A 17,253-nucleotide genomic window follows, 5' to 3' on the forward strand; every position below is an offset into this window, starting at 1 on the left:
ACTATGGTAATTTAGGCTCACTACACACTGGCCACACTCTAGAAACTTCAAGATGCGAATGTAATGGAGCCACAGAAGATTCGGCTCCAGCTTTGACTACTTTATGGCTACTAGCTAGTATTTACTGTTTCTTACAGGTCGAGCCTCTAGAAAAACTTAATCGCCACAATCCCATGGGCTGTCCTCTCCATTTTACAAATAAAAACCAAGAGATTCAAGTAACTGGTCCAAGGCTGCCGAGCTGCTGGTGCAAAAACGTTTAGCCCAGCTGGTCTTAAGCACGACACATGCTGACTCGCCAGACACTCAGATACAAGCCAACCCCCGGCACTGGTAACTCCAAGTGTCGATAGCCTCTATTTACTCAACTTCACCAAATCCCTGGCTCTGCTCCTAGGTCTTGGGATTCCTCTTTTGTCCCTCCATTTTCAGACCTTCGAAGTAAACCTTCCCAACTTATCCTAAATACTAACCCTTATTTCCTCTATATGGTTCCTGTCTTCAAAATGCCCTATTCTCCCCATTTTTCAAACATAAAAGGCCCTCACCATGGCACCCATTTTCCTCTTTTTACATCGCTGTACCTTGTTTTAGGCAGGCCCATCTCTTTGAGCAGATACAGCTTCTTCAGCTTGCCTCAGCTCATGCTATTCCAAAATGCCACCTCATCCTTGTTCTAACTGTAGGCAACAGTCCAGGCCACAAACTCGCCCTCTAATTCATCCCAAGGCTTTCTCAGTCTGCCCCATTTGGGCTTAAACATACCATCCTCCATTACTCAGCATAAACCCCAAATACTACATTAAACCCTGTTCCCATGCCTTCATGAACTTTCACACTCCGGTTGATTGCACACATATATTTAACAATACAGTTTTACAAAGGATGCTAAGAGCACTTTTCTTTGTATTCTATGGAAGGACCAGAAACATATAGACTTTCTATTAACATCCATACCGTAGCACAGCCAAATCTAATTCCTAAATAGACACATTACAATTTGTTTAGACTTTAAAGGCTTAATGGCAATAATGAAGGGAGGAAAAAGAATTTATTTTACATAACTGAATGAAAAATAATTCAAGAAATAGTAAATAAAATTTAATATGGTCTCATGCGCCCTGAAGGTGGTGGTGCCCGATTTGGAGGTGTGATTGCTATGTCCAGATAGTCTCCTATTTGGAACTTCTGCGACTGCAGGGTCATCGAGTCATCAGTCCCCTTCCTCCCAGACATGGTGCTGCCAATCTCCTTTACTCTGCAGAAAAGGAGACCCAACTGTTAATGGATCACAAGTCAATGAAACTAAATATGCACTGCAAAGTAAACACAGGACTGGATTTGCTCCATATCTTATGACACAATTAAAAATTCATTACTGCATTAAGCTAAACCAGAGTAATAGAATTTATATTCCCCCCAAACCAGAGACTTATTAATAGATAGGGGTTATCCCTACCTATTAACCAAAGAGATTATAGGAATTAAAAATTAAAAATTACCTACCGATAGCCAGGCCTTTTAGGATCTGTAAAAACAATTGCAAAATTGAAGTGTGTGCCCTTCTTTCTAGCTTCTGGGTAGACTTCTTTTACTAAACTAGTCAGTTCTTTCAAAGTTGCATCCATCCTGAATGTTTAAAAGAAAACATTATATTTGATTAATCAATAATATAACAATAATATAACAAGAATATTGATACACAATGAGTTAATTATGTGTGAATTGTGACCTGTTAGAATTATAGCTGTCAAGGTCTTATGCTTTAATTTTATTTTTTAAGAGTTCATTTTTAAGTAATCCAACACATAACATGAGGCTCATATCACAACAGTGAGGTCGAGTCACATGCTCTACCTGAGCCAGCCAGGTGCCCCATGCTTGATTTTAAAGCAGCTAATAATCCTATCTGCCCCCATAAACTTCCCTTACCAGCCCCAATGATTGAAATGTTAATAAATTAAAGTCAGACAATTAGTGCTAAAAGGGAATGCAAGCTGGTGCAGCCACTATGGAAAACAGTATGAACATTCCTCAAAAAGTTGAAAATAGAGCTTGACCCAACAAGTGCCCTGTTAACCGCAAAGATACAAATGTAGTGATCCAAAGAGGCACCTGCACCCCAATGTTTTTTGTTTTTTTTTCTAAAGATTTATTTGACACACAGAGATCACAAGTAGGCAGAGAGGCAGCTAGAGACAGGGGGCAAGCAGGCTCCCTGCTGAGCACACAGCCCAATGCGGAGCTCTATCCCAAGACCCTGAGATCATGACCTGAGCCAAAGGCAGAGGCTTAACCCACTGAGCCACCCAGGTACCCCGCACTCCAATGTTTACAGCAACAAGGACCACAACAGCCAAACTATGGAAAGAGCCCAGATGTCCATTGACAGATGAATGGATAAAGATCATGTGGTATATATACACAGCCATCAAAAGGGGGAAATCTTGCTATGTGTAATGACGTGGATGGAACCAGGGTATTATGCTAAGCAAAATACGTCAGAGAAAGACAATTATCATATGATCTCACAGATATGTGGCATTTAAGAAACAAGATCATAGGGGAAGAGAGGAAAAAATGAAACAAGATGAAACCAAAGAGAGAGAGAAACCATGAGACACTCTTAATCTCAGGAAAGGTTGCTTGAGTGTAGGGGGCTGGGACGGGGCTGCTGGGTGATAGTCACTGGGGAGGGGAATGTATTGTGGTGAGTCCTGTGTGTTGTGTAAGACTGATGAATCACAGACCTGTACCCCGAAACAAATACTACATTATATGTTAATAATAAAAAGAGAAAGAGAAAAAAATAAATATACCTATCCAAAAAAAAAAAAAAAAAGGCACTTCAGGGATTATATTTGCTATATAACATCTTACTGGCATAGTGATTTATTTTTTTAAGAGTAACTAGTCCAAAGTAATCCAATTAAAATAACCATATTTCCTTATCTCTAAAGCATGTACTTTTCCACATTTCATGTCTGAAGTTGGAATGCATCTTAGAATCAATGACAGGAAAGCATTTTCATTAAGATGCAGTATTTTTTCTAAGATGGAATCTTAAGAGTTTTACAGTAGATAGAGCCATAAAACCAATGAAACATGAAATTTTCTTTAGGACTAAGCATAGTTTCCTTTCACAATACATATTCTTGCCCTGCAAATATTTATTTGAACTCAGAACTTAAAACAGTCCTTTGAGCTAATATGGCACAACCTGAAAAAAATCTTTCTAAATATGAGCATCTTGGAAAAAGTTAACAAACTATAATAGTGTAAATTTTTATAGTTTTCTTTCATGACAACTGAAAGAATGAAATGGATGATGTGAAACTGAAACAACTATGCCTATAGGGGGCCATAACATGAAAACAAGGGACACTAGATACTCTCCAAGAGTGTTCTCCCCAAAACATGCTCTGGCTCTCTCCTAGTACCATCAAAACTACCATCACTGGGGCATCTGAATGGCTCAGTTGGTTGAGTATCTGACTCTTGACCTCAGCTAGGGTCTTGAGTTCAAGCCCCATGTTGTGTTCCACAATGGGTGTGGAGCCTACTTAAAGAAAAATAACAAAAAAACCTCTATTATCACTCACGTCATTGCTCAGGCCATAAACCTGAAAGTTTTTCCCATCTCCATCCCGTTATTTCTACTTCCTAAATACAGAGCATATCATTTTCTCCATTTTCCACCATCACAGATTTCTACATCTCATTATTTAACTGGCTTTGATTCATCTCTATCTCAGTTTTTTAAAGTTTCTGTATAAAGCTATTGTCACACGAGTGACACCTGTTACCACCACCCGGGGAGGAGACCAACCACCTGGAGGATAGCAAAGAGCCCAAAAATGCCTTCCACCAGGAGCAGCAATCCCAGAATATCAACCTACTGCATTAGCTTGCAGGTGCTGGGTTTGCCAAGACAGACACAACTCAGAGACAACAGAGGGAACAATGCTTTACTTGCACTGAGAAAAGACAGCAGAAGATCTGCTTCATGAAGTGTGGGTCCCCCATGGCCAGCAGGTCTCCCCCTGTAGCTGTTGCCCAGACAGTCTGCATGTACCCTTCTTGTGCTGCAGATAAAGACCCCTGAGAACAGATACTGCAGGTCAGGTCCCACACAACAGCACACAGGCAGAACAAAGAACACATCAAACCCGGAACGAGAAAGATACTCCCAAAGACATTTACCCAGCACAGTTGTGAGAGCTCTTTAACTCTTTGCAAAAAAACCCCAAAAAAACAAAAAACAGGGGCGCCTGGGTGGCTCAGTGGACTGAGCGTCTGCCTTCAGCTCAGGTCATGATCTCAGGGTCCTGGGATCGAGCCCCGCATTGGGCTCTCTGCTCAGCAGGGAGCCTGCATCCCTCCTCTTTCTCTCTGCCTGCCTCTCTACCTACTTGTGGTCTCTTTCTATCAAATAAATAAAATATCTGAAAACAAAAACAAAAACAAAAAGCAAATGAAAAAACCCTTCTGGGCCCCAGGTCACTCTTGTGTGGCCATGCAAGGAAGAGGTGAGAAGCTGTGCATGACTGCCTTTCTCCACTTGACGGATCTTCATGTTACTTAAAGAGGCGGGAAAGCCATATGCAAAAAGGTAGTAAATTATATCCCAAATTTCACCAACCATAATTAACCAGTGATATTTAACATCACTTGTAGGCATCTTTTTTTACATATACACAATGCTACAGAAAAAAAATCTTAAGATTATCAAGCATATTATACATACTGAGATTATAATTGTAATTATTTATTATTAATAATAAATAATGTAATTATTAATAATGCAATTATTTTATATAATTATAAATGTAATTCATGCTTCAAATATTACACGTATTTTTAATAAAACTCACATTTACTTGAGTTTAACAGAATAAAAAAACAAGTAAAACTGAAGGAATTATAAAATTTCAATAAAGATTCAATTACCCCTATCACCACCTAATTTTATAACTTATTTACTCTGTCAGAGTTCTACTCTGTTCTGCAACAATTCCCCTGGCTATTTTTACACTGTCCCCATGAAGTCTGAGGCAAGACTGATTTTTTAAAACCCGATCTTCTGATGCTAATTACTCTGCATCAGCTATTCCCTGGTACACCTTACATGATATGTACAAGAAAGGGTCCTTTCTTCCTTTCTAAAAACATCTCCCATATTGTTATCTTGTTCCTAGTGAACATGCGGAATTTGGTTTACATCTGTTATCAGTTCTGACAGTGAATCTCCTACAAGCTTCCAACCTGACGACCATCTCCCTAGACCAGTAGTTGGGAGTGCCAAGTATTGCTTTCTGACCACAGGTCCAAAGCTTGACTGCACAATGAGGAATGCAAGAGCTCTCTTGGGGCTGAAGTCTTTGTGTTGCCAATGTGAGACTCAGTTTTGTGTCAGTTTGGCAAAGCTACAACCTCAGTTATTCAATCACAATAACAAAGGTGTTACTAGATGGTATTTTGTGTATGTGGTCAAAGTCTATAATCAGTTGGCTTTAAATTTAAATTAACCCAGTTAATCTGAGTAAGCCTCACTCAATCAATCAGAGTAGGCCTGATTCTATTAGTTGAAAAGGGCTTAGGAGGAGAGCAGAGGCTTCCCTGCAGAAGAAATTCAAGCTGCTATGGGGAGCCTTAGCTCTTGCTTAAGAGTTCCTGCCTGGGGGGGAAAAAAAAAAAAAGAGTTCCTCCCTGGGGGTCCCTGGGTGGCTCAGCCGTCTGCGTTAAGCCTCTGCTTTAGGCTCAGGTCATGATCCCAGGGTCCTGGGATCAAGCCCTGCATCAGGCTCCCTGCTTGGCAATAAGCCTGTTTCTCCCTCTCACACTCTCCTTGCTTGTATTCCCTCTCTGTGTCTCTGTCAACTAAATAAAATCTTAAAAAAAAAAAAAAAAAAAAGTTCCTGCCTGGCCCTTCCTTAGAGCTCACCTCACAGACTGGGGACTTAGAGTTATCTAGGTAGCCCTCGGAATCATGTAAGCCAATTCTCTGCAATAAATCACTTCATAGAGATCTCCTACTGGTTCCATTTTTCAAGCTGAACCCTGATAGAGCTACCTAGGTAATTCTCTTTCTATAACATGTTTAATGACCACCCAAGCACAGGAGATTGACCACTCCTGTGGTGTCTGGCTTGTTCCCCAACTCCACACAGTGCCTTGAACTTTGGCAAACTCAACTTGCTTCTGTTAGGCTCCTCTGGACTTCACTCCTTTTTCTCTGACTTATCTTAGGACTGCCTATTTAGTCCCTCAGTCTACTTCTACAAACAGAGAATTCCCAAGATTTGTTGTCTAATCTTCCTTCAGTACTCCTTCTGGAAAAGGGGGCAGGGCTCTGTGCTGTCACACCAACCACTCAATCTTTTAGAATCTTTGTCTTTGGCCATCATTTTAAGGTATAACATAAGGTTGCCTTTCCTTATTTGGTTGCAGTTTAGGGACAGGGCAATTTAGGGCAGAATTTCTCTGCATTTTTTTTTTTCTGGATTAGGAATAGAGGACCTCTAGAACAATCTCACTCTGCCATCTTCACCCTAAAGTTTGACCTAATTATTATTTATTCATCTGCTTTCTCCGTTAGACTGAGCTTACTGCAGGGAGGGGCAGTACCTTCTTTCCTTCATACCCTCAGAATCTAACCACAGCACCTAGCAAATATGAACTCTTATTGCTGGAAGAAGTATACACTTTAATCTCCAAACAGAGGTTTTCATCAATACATTAGTAACAGTTCTTCCTCATAAGTTAAATCAACCTTTCTGGAACTTTATCCTGGAATGATGCTGAACTAAAATCATACTACATAAATTTAACAAGTACCTACAAAAGACAAATAGAGTCCCAATCTTCAAAAGAATCAAGTTTTACTATGCTGGGCTCACAGTTTAAAATCACACACCTTTCTGGGACTGTAAAATGGTGCAGCTCCTGTGAAAAGCAGTTTGGCAGTTCCTCAGAAAGTTAAACATATAATAACAGTATGATCCAGCAATCCCATTTCTAGGTCTATACCCAAAATAACTGACTGAAATCAAGGACTCAGAACAGATACTTGTATACCCAATTCATAGCAGCATTATTCACAAAGCCAAAAAATGGAAACTCAGGTACCTATCAACAAAAAAGTGGATAGACAAAATGTGGTACGTTGATACACACTGAATATTCATCCATAAAAAAGAATGAATTTGTGTTACATGCTACAACATGGATGAACCCTGTAAATACTATACTAAGTGAAATAAGCCAGACACAACAAATACTGTATGAGTCCACTACACAAGTGGACAGAAATATCTAGAACAGGCAAGTTCATATAGATATAAACTGGATTAGAGTCTAAAAGGGTGAAGAAAGGAATGGGGAGTTATTGCTTATTGGATACAAAACTTTTGCCAGGGCATAAAAGAAAAAGTTTTGGTAATAGGTAATGGTTACATAAATGTGAATGTAATTCTACCACAAGACATATTTTTAAACCTTATTAACCTTTCACTGCTACTAACAGCTATTATGATGTCAAACTCAGGAAATATATGCAGCTCTAAAGATACGCTTGTGATATGTAATGGCCCTAGACAGACTTGGGGGTATAGAAAGCACAGGCAAGAGATAAACTTACAGGGGCAGGTCTTCAGGAAACACACATCAAAAGCTTTTCCATTAAGCACCAGATCAGAAATCAATTGGTTTTTTATTTTTAATGCACCCAAGGCTTAATATTACACAGAAATGCCCTTGAAGAGAAATATCCCATGATTCCTCCTTACCATGTTACTCCAGTACCACTTATTTATGAGCCCCTTAATGGCAGCTACTGCATTTTATTTATCTACATATTATATTTGTACCAGGCAGCCACAAAAGTGATAGCAATCTTGGGTGTGTCAATTCTTCACAACCCAAAACTTTGAACATTAAACCTAACAGTATTACCTGATGGCGTGAATCCCCTTTTACCTAACAGCGAAAATCTCTAACTTCCCGAGAGCTGGGCCCAAAGACCCCGAGTGACAGAAAGCAAAGTCAAGAGGATATTTCTTCACGGCACAGGGAATTACTTAATGTTACTGACGGACCCTTCCAACCCCCAACGGCCGCGCCCCCGCGCCCCCCACCACCCCCGCGCCCTCACCAGGTGTAGATCTGCAGCTCGCTGGACGGTACATTTCCGCGGGAAAACTCGTCCATTCGGTGGTGGCGACCGTTATTGGTGGTGAAAACACGCAGCAGCAGCGGGCACGTCTGAGAGCGAGAGGAGGAAAAGGAAGAGCAGAAGTTAAAGAAAGCGACTGTGAGTCCGGAGCTCCCTTTCCCTCCGGAGATGCCGGGGCCTCCGAACTGCCCGGGGAGCAAACCACCGCCGCCTTCCGCACCCAGGCCGCGCTCTCCGCCCCGCCGGGCCCACCTCCACCTCTTTCCGGACCCCATACTTTCTCCCGATCGATCGGTTTCTCCGGCTCCTTCTTAATTTCCTCCTGGGTAACGCGCGACTCCACCGCCATCTTCCTCCTACGGCCCGCGAGACGCTCGCTCTGACCTCCGACCCCTGCAGCGAGCATGAGAACGAACTCTCTCGCGAGGAGAAACTCGAGGCTTTATAGAAGACCGGGGGAGGAGAGGAGGGGCGTTCGCTGGCGCAGGCGCAGTTCATTGTGCGGCGCCTGTGCCCGGGCCCGGCCGCGCTTGCGGGTTGCGTCCTCAGAAAAAGGCGGGCGTTGGCGTCCGCGGGGCGGAGCTTATGAGGGATACTCGCCTTGGTGGGTCTTTGGTGGTCTGGGAAATGATCACCACAGATGAGCACAAGCCACACGAGCTTGCGGAGGCATTTTTCCTACGCAATGAATAAGTTAACCACTCTTAAGAGTTGTACAGGAGGTAAGTGAGTAAGCAAAAGCATGACTTTATTAGCAAAGTATCCTACTTTTTATAAAGGAAAAACAAGCTCTGAAATGGACCCTTGTATGTGGACCCCTGAGTGAAGACAGAAGACGCTCTGCAAAGCTGAGGGGAAGACAAAATGCCCTGCAGTGAGTGCTCACGAAATAATTAGTGATCTGTACTGGGGAAAAGTGAATTGGACTCTTCCCGCACCATAGTGGAGCAAAGACTGGAATGTGAACAGCAAAACTAGAACTTTGTGGATGTAACATCATAAACTATCTTCATGATCAATGGATTGGAGCACCAAGAAAAAAAAATCAATAAATAAAAAGCAAATCCCAAGATTAAAAAAATAAGTAAAGGAACACATGCTATAAAAAGCACTAACCGGGAAAGATTGATAAATTTGACTAGATTTAAATTGAAAACACACACACACACACACACACACAAAACCAGACCTTCAAAATACACCTTAAAGAAAGAAAGACAAAAACCACAGAGTGGGAAAAAATATCTATGATGCATATGATTGACAAAAGCTAGTGTCCAGGATATATAAGGAAAAGGACAGACATCCCAATAGAAAATGGGTAAAATAATTGAATAAGTGCTTCTAAAATGAAAAAAATCCAAATGCACAATAAACAAATAAGGTGCCCAAACTCATTACCAACCAGGGAATGCATTAAAGCCATAGTGATTGACTTTAATTGATTGGTTTGTAACAAACTATACTTACTAGCTTGGCAAAAATTAGAAACTGACAACATTTGTTGGTAGACTAATGAGAATTTTCTAACACTTGTGGTGAATGCAGAAATTGGTATACCCACTTTGGAAAGTAGTTTAGGATTATTTAATAAAGTTGAAGATATGCATACGTTAGATCCAATAACCTCACTGCTTGGTATATACCCTAGAGATAGGAGATCTTGATCAAGGGTATCCAGAGACATTATAAGAATGTTCTTGGCCATTTCGCAAGAACAAAAAGCTCAAAACAACCCCAATTCCATCATGAAGACAATAATTCCAAGAATCGTGGTGTACTATACAGAAACAAAAGTACCAAACAGCAATGGAATACTATATAGCAACAAAAATGAACAAACTACAGCTACATGAAACTACAACTATGTGAAACAGTGTGAATTGACTCTGTGAATCCATTTTTATAACGTTCAAAAGCAGGCAATACTAAAGTATAATGTTCAGGAGGCATTCCCAGGTGATAAGTCTATAAAAAGAAAAGTAATGAAGTAATTGCCACAAAAGTCAGAATGGTAATTACCTCTGAGAAAAGATGGTGATGAGGTTGGAGGAACGCAAAGGAGGTGTTGCTGGAGTGTTGGCAACATTCTTTTACCTCTGTGGTGGTTGCACAGTTTTTTATTTTAAATCATTAAGTAGTGTGTTTATGTTTTACACTCTCTGTATGAAAGCTGTATCTTGCTATTAAAAAAAAGCCCCCCTCAAGAATGCCTATCAGTTGATAAAAAACATACAATCCAATAGAAAAGTGAGCACAAGTCGTGATAGGTATTTCATAGAAAAAAAAACACAAATTACATATAAACATGAAAAGATGCCCAATCTCATGAATAATCATAGAAATGCACATTCAATCCACAACAAGGTAACACTTCACTCAGATTGGTCAAAATGTAAAAACCTAACAAGTATGGGCAAGGATATGGAGAAAATTGAATTGCCGTAGACCACTCTCATTCACTGTAGAAACATTGGTGTTATCTAGAGAGATTGGATGTGTGCATACCTTAGGACCCAGCTATTCCACTTATATTTGAACACCCAGAGAAACTGTTACACATGAGCCCCAGGCAACAGGTTCAAACGCTTATTCTTAATAACTAGAAAAAGCTGAATGTCTACCAAGAATATATTCATAAAATGAAATTCCATAAAGATTGGAAAATATGAATCAACATGCTTTTTTAAAAGGTAGACTAAAAAAAGCAAGTCACAGAACAATACGTACAATAGGATTCAATTTATAGAAAGTTAAAAAATAGGAATTTTCTCTCTCTCTTCCCCCAAATACTATTTAGGGAAACAAACACTAAGTGGTAAAACTATAGAGAAACAAGGCAATGATTAACACGATATTCAGGATAGTGTTACCTCTGACAGTAAGCTAGGGCAATACAATTTATGAAGGGCATCCAGGGAGCTTCTAGGGACTAATAAGTACTCTTTCTCACCAGAGGAGGTGTGGTTTTTCACTGGCTACATTGTAGCTATACATTATAAATACTGGTGTGTGTAATTAAATCTCTGTTTAAAAAGATTTTTTTTAACTGCTTAGAAATGGGTCCTTTTATGTAGACAATATTCAGCTTTTTGAAAAGGTATTTAAATTTCTTCTCCAGTTCTATGATTCTATTTTTTAAATTAAATTATATTTTTTTATTTAAGTTTTTCTTTTAATTCCAGTTGACATACAATGAAATATTAGTTTCAGGTGTACAATATAGTGCTTCAACACTTTCATACATCACCCTGTGCTCATCACAAGTGCATGCCTTACTCCTCATCACCTATTTCTCCCATCCTCCCACCCTCTATGATTCTAATACCAAATCTTTTTCAAAACTTTCATAGCATAAAATTACAGACACATGAGGGCACTCTAACCAATCAGTTAAAGGGACAACATTGAAACTGGGAAAATGAAGAACTTCACAATGTGTTATTGCTATTATTGGGGAGGTTTCATTTCTTACACATAAGCTGTCCTTTGGAGCTTTACGAATGACAAGCCTTCATCAAAACAGAGTTTTCCAATACCTTGAAGCAGTGGAACTGCAGATATAGTTAAGGTAGATCTTCAGCATCCCTCAGTCCATGTACTTGGGCTTCTAGGTCCAGCCCTAAACACAAATTATAATATTTAAGTATATGCATCCTTTAGAATTTACACACATGAATATTATACTTCTAGGTATATTCCCCAGAGAACTGAAAGCAGGGACTCCAACAGGTATTTGAACACCAATGTTCATATCAGCATTAGTCATAGTAGTCAAAAAGTGAAAACTACCAACTGTCTCTCAACTAGTGAATTGATATACCTATAATGAAATATTATTCAGACTTAAAAAAGAATGAAGTACCGATACACGCCAACAAGGACAAACCTTGAAAACATTCTGCCAAATGAAATAAGCAACAGAGCAAACATTGTATGATTCCACTCATATGAGGCACTTATAATAGGCAAATCCAGAGAGATAGAAAGTAGAAAAGAGGTTACCTCGGGGATGTGGGGGGGCTGGTTGGTTCAGTGGGTTAAACCTCTGCCTTCAGCTCAGGTCATGGTCTCAGGGTCTTGGGACCAAGCCCTGCATCCCTGCATCAGGCTCTCTGCTCAGCAAGGAGCCTACTTCTCTCTCTCTCTCTGCCTGTCTCTCTGCCTACTTGCAATCTCTTTCTCTCTGTCAAATAAATAAATAAATTCTTTAAAAAAAAAAAAAAAGAGGTTACCTGGGCCTGGGGACAGAGAAAGGAATGCAGATTATTGTTTCATGATACGGAGTTCCTATCTGTGCCAATGAAAAAATTCTGGAGATGAACAATGGTAATGATTGCACAAATTGTGAATATACTTAATGTCCCTGAATTTTAAACCTAAGAATGGTTGAAATGATAAATTTCATGTTATATATATTTTACCACAATAAATATTTTTATTTATTTTTATTTTTTATTTTTCAAAGATTCTATTTATTTATTTGACAGAGGGAGAGAGAGAGAGAGATCACAAGCAGGCAGAGTAGCAGGCAGAAAGAGAGGAGGGAAGCAGACTCCCACTGAGCAGAAAGCCTGATGCGGGGCTCTATCCCAGAACCCTGAGATCATGACCTGAGCTGAAGACAAAGGCTTAACCCACTGAGCCACCCAGGCGCCCCTATTTTTTATTTTTTTAATGATATTTTAAATTTATTTATTAGAGAGAGAGAACAAGAGAGACCACAAGTGAGGGGCAGGGAGGGGAAGAAGCAGGCTCCCCTCTGAGCAGGGAACCTGATGTGGGGCTGGATCCCAGGATCCTGGGATCATGACCTGTGCTGAAGACAGAGGCTTAACCGACTGAGCCACCCAAGTGCCCCCACAATAAACATTTTTAAAATGAATGAACATTTGAAGTATGTGAACTCTGAAAATAACTCATCAAACTTTCTCTACCTGTGAATTTATCTCTCTTTCTTTAAGATGTTCTGGCATTTTGAATCACAGGGAAAGTAGATTGCCCTAATTAAAAAATCAGAAATAAAACTCGACCATTCTCTTACACCGTACACAAAGATAAACTTGAAATGAATAAAAGACCTCAAAGTGAGACAGGAATCCATCAGAATCCTAGAGGAGAACATAAGCAGTAACCTCTTCGATATCAGCCACAGCAACTTCTTTCAAGATATGTCTCCAAAGGCAAAGGAAACAAAAGCGAAAATGAACTTTTGGGACTTCATCAAGATCAAAAGCTTCTGCACAGCAAAGGAAACAGTCAACAAAACAAAGAGGCAACCCACGGAATGGGAGAAGATATTCGCAAATGACAGTACAGACAAAAGGTTGATATCCAGGATCTATAAAGAACTTCTCAAACTCAACACACACAAAACAGATAATCATATCAAAAAATGGGCAGAAGATATGAACAGACACTTCTCCAATGAAGACATACAAATGACTATCAGATACATGAAAAAATGTTCATCATCACTAGCCATCAGGGAGATTCAAATTAAAACCACATTGAGATACCACCTTACACCAGTTAGAATGGCCAAAATTAGCAAGACAGGAAACAACGTGTGTTGGAGAGGATGTGGAGAAAGGGGAACCCTCTTACACTGTTGGTGGGAATGCAAGTTGGTGCAGCCACTTTGGAGAACAGTGTGGAGATTCCTCAAGAAATTAAAAATAGAGCTTCCCTATGACCCTGCAATTGCACTACTGGATATTTACCCCAAAGATACAGATGTAGTGAAAAGAAGGGCCATCTGTACCCCAATGTTTACAGCAGCAATGGCCACGGTTGCCAAACTGTGGAAAGAACCAAGATGCCCTTCAATGGATGAATGGATAAGGAAGATGTGGTCCATATATACTATGGAGTATTATGCCTCCATCAGAAAGGATGAATACCCAACTTTTGTAGCAACATGGACGGGACTGGAAGAGATTATGCTGAGTGAAATAAGTCAAGCAGAGAGAGTCAATTATCATATGGTTTCACTTATTTGTGGAGCATAACAAATAACATGGAGGACATGGGGAGATGGAGAGGAGAAGGAAGTTGAGGGAAATTGGAAGGGGAGGTAAACCATGAGAGACTATGGACTCTGAAAAACCACCTGAGGGTTTGAAGGGGCGGGGGGGTGGGAGGTGGGGGGAGCCAGGTGGTGGGTATTAAGGAGGGCACGTATTGCATGGAGCACTGGGTGTGGTGCAAAAACAATGAATACTGTTACGCTGAAAAGAAATTGAAAAAGGGGCACCTGGGTGGCTCAGTGGGTTAAAGCCTCTGCCTTCGGCTCAGGTCATGATCCCAGGGTCCTGGGATCGAGCCCCACATCGGGCTCTCTGCTAGGCAGGGAGCCTGCTTCCCTTCCTCTCTCTGCCTCTCTCTGCCTACTTGTGATCTTTCTCTCTGTCAAATAAATAAATTTAAAAAAAATCTTTAAAAAAAAAAGGAAAGAAAAAAATCGGAAATATGTAATGTGAAGTTTTACAGAATATGCTTCAGTCAGTCACTGCAAGTGTATGTTTTTTTTTTCTGCTGAGATTCAGAAGGACAGCTGTCTCATGGCAAGAAAACATATTCATAAACATGTACAAACTGTGTTTCTGGAAAAGGTTTAATAGAATGTATTTTTTGTAGAATTTTATGATTCCTTTTACAAAAGTTGTTGGTTGTAAATTTGGATATTTGGGGAGGTTTTTAAACCTTTTCAAATTCTTTCAGATGTATCTGTGGGAGACTAGGTGTACAGCATTTATAAGCACAATATTTATGGTTTCTTTTTTCAGAAGTGTATGTAAATACTCTTGGTTAAGCATCTGCTTATTACCAAGAGTAGAAAAATGTGAATTTCCATAACCATTCCTAGAAAAGTTAAGCCTAGAGACAATATAATTACTACTTAGAAGATACATTGCTTTATATTACTGTAAGAACTGTATTTTTATAAGTGAGTATACATACCTGTTCGGCATTAGCACTGAAAGCAATGCTGCTGTGAGCCAATCCTGATGCTCCCAGCTGGTCTCTTTGTGTTACCCCTTCCTCACACTATAGCCAGAGAAGCAGTGTTTTTAAAGGCTGTTCTCACTAAAATGTTCTCTAAGGTATGGGTTCTGGGAATCCACTTTTTTTTTTTTTTAATTAAAGGTTTTTTAAGTAATCTCTACACCCAGCGTGGGGTTTGAACTCACAACCCCGAGATCAAGAGTCACGTGTTCCACTGACTGAGCCAGCCCGGTGCCCCAGGAATCCACTTTTTAACCAGCTTCTCGGGTTGTTCTGAGAACATCTCATTTACAGTACATTTTAAGTCACTGGAACAGAATGAGGGCACACTGGTTTTTCAGAGTTGAAATATCTCTCACATTCAACCCCTATTTTATGCATTTAAGTGATTAGATTGATAATGGTTTTTAAAGACATCCTCTTCTTCAAGAGTCTGCAGTGCCAACAACATATTCCCTAGAAGCAAACTGTAGAGGGCAACTAAAAAGTTTAATCAATGGTTGAAAAATCTTAGGCTTTGAATTTAGATAGATTTTAAATTTAAACTTTACCTTAGTCACTTGCTAGCTGGTTAATCTTGAATCACTTAACTGTTCTCAGCCACAGATTCCCGATCCATAAATTAGGATAATAAAATACCAAACATCCCCTTATGAGGAATAAATGCATCTAAAACAGTTGACACAGTGTCTGCTCAACAAATGTGAGCCACTTACAATCATCATCTCGTAGACTGCATCTCCATTTGCGAGGAGGCAAGGGGGCAAATTAAGAGGCTAATTCCCATCAATTTCCCTCAATTTTGAAGGATAGCAGATTCCATGAAAATTTCAATGAAAAAACAACATTGCTGTCATGATTCCTTAATTATAAATCTTCGCCAACTCATTACCATGTACATTCAAATAGTTATGTACTAATCTTTGCTCGCTGCAAAAAACTAAGAGCATGTTTATTCACCTGAAAATTAAAAAGCAGCTATGGAAGTTATTTGGCTTAGGTATTTAACTATCAAATCTGGAATGATTGATATTTTGGGAGACTTGGGGTGGCTCTTCTGGCACTGATTCCAAGGTGGCACATGAAGAAGGATCTTTGATAACTTACTAGTTCTTTGAAATTAGGAAATGCATTTAATAGATGTCCTTGTTTTACTGAGACCATCATAGCATAAATAAAATTTAACATCTTCCTTTATGTATGTCTAAGACTAAAATATGTTTGATTAAATACATTGTAAAGTGCTTAGGTAACATCTCATTATCATATTATCACCTTTTAGATTCATAAGGCAATAATATCAGTTCATATCTATCGCTCACTGTGTCAGTTACCTTTTTAGTGCTGTGTAACAACCACCTGAAAACAAAGAAGCTTAAGACAACATGCCTTTTATTAGGGCTGAATTCAGCTGGGCAGTTTCTTGGGTCTCACCTGGCTTCCCTCAAGCAACTGTAGTTATCTGATCACTCAACTTGGAGGTAAGGGGTTAAGATGCTCAAGAGGACTTTGCCTCCTCTGTAGGTGATGGTGCTGGCTGTTGGCTGGGTCATGTGTCTTTACCAGGCTAATCCAGGATAATCATAGCCTCAAGATTCCAAAAGAGTGAGAGCAGAAGCTTCCAGCCATCTCGAAGATTTGGGTTATGAGCTACACTTCTTCACTTTTGCCACATTCTCTTGGTCAAAGCAAGTCACAAGGCTATGCCAAGAATGAAGAAAGTAGAGAAATAGACTTCACTTCTTGTTCAGAATTGTGGCCAAGACACCCTACAAAGGGGCATGCACATAGGGATGTAAGGAATTTGTGGCTGTTTGTTTTTGTTTTTTGCAATCGACATTGCTAGGCACTTTGCTACATATTTTGCATGCATTATTTTATCTCACAACGTTCTTTGAAAAGTGTATATTATGAAACCTATCTTACAAATGAGAAAACTGAAAACAGATATGTAATTTAACATTTATAATGAAGGAATTAGTGAGTAAAGTCATGCAATAATGGAATGTTATGTTTAAAAAAATGACAGAATATTATAAAATAATTCCATTATATTTTTAAAAAACATGTAC

At 39.6% G+C, this 17,253-nt stretch overlaps 1 protein-coding gene across 1 annotated transcript; it reads right to left on the minus strand.

Moving 5' to 3' along the window:
- Window positions 1-844: 844 nt before the first annotated feature.
- SAP18 (Sin3A associated protein 18) lies at window positions 845-8,585 on the minus strand. The gene is made up of 4 exons (XM_080798616.1): window positions 8,451-8,585; window positions 8,153-8,262; window positions 1,507-1,629; window positions 845-1,258 (listed from the first exon to the last, which is right to left on the minus strand). The coding sequence occupies exons 1-4, from the start codon at window positions 8,577-8,579 to the stop codon at window positions 1,102-1,104; spliced, it is 519 nt and encodes a 172-aa protein (XP_080654742.1). The 5' UTR covers window positions 8,580-8,585; the 3' UTR covers window positions 845-1,101.
- Window positions 8,586-17,253: the final 8,668 nt, after the last annotated feature.

Source organism: Martes martes (assembly GCF_963455335.1).
Source record: "Martes martes genome assembly, chromosome: 3".
NCBI lineage: Eukaryota > Metazoa > Chordata > Mammalia > Carnivora > Mustelidae > Martes > Martes martes.

Coding starts and splice junctions, on each gene's coding strand:
- SAP18 (XM_080798616.1), bottom strand. CDS start 8,579: ATGCTCGCTGCAGGGGTCGGAGGTCAGAGCGAGCGTCTCGCGGGCCGT. Junction 1,630..8,152: donor GAGCTGCAGATCTACACCTG/GTGAGGGCGCGG, acceptor TTAAACATTCAG/GATGGATGCAACTTTGAAAG. Junction 1,259..1,506: donor CCTAAAAGGCCTGGCTATCG/GTAGGTAATTTT, acceptor CCTTTTCTGCAG/AGTAAAGGAGATTGGCAGCA.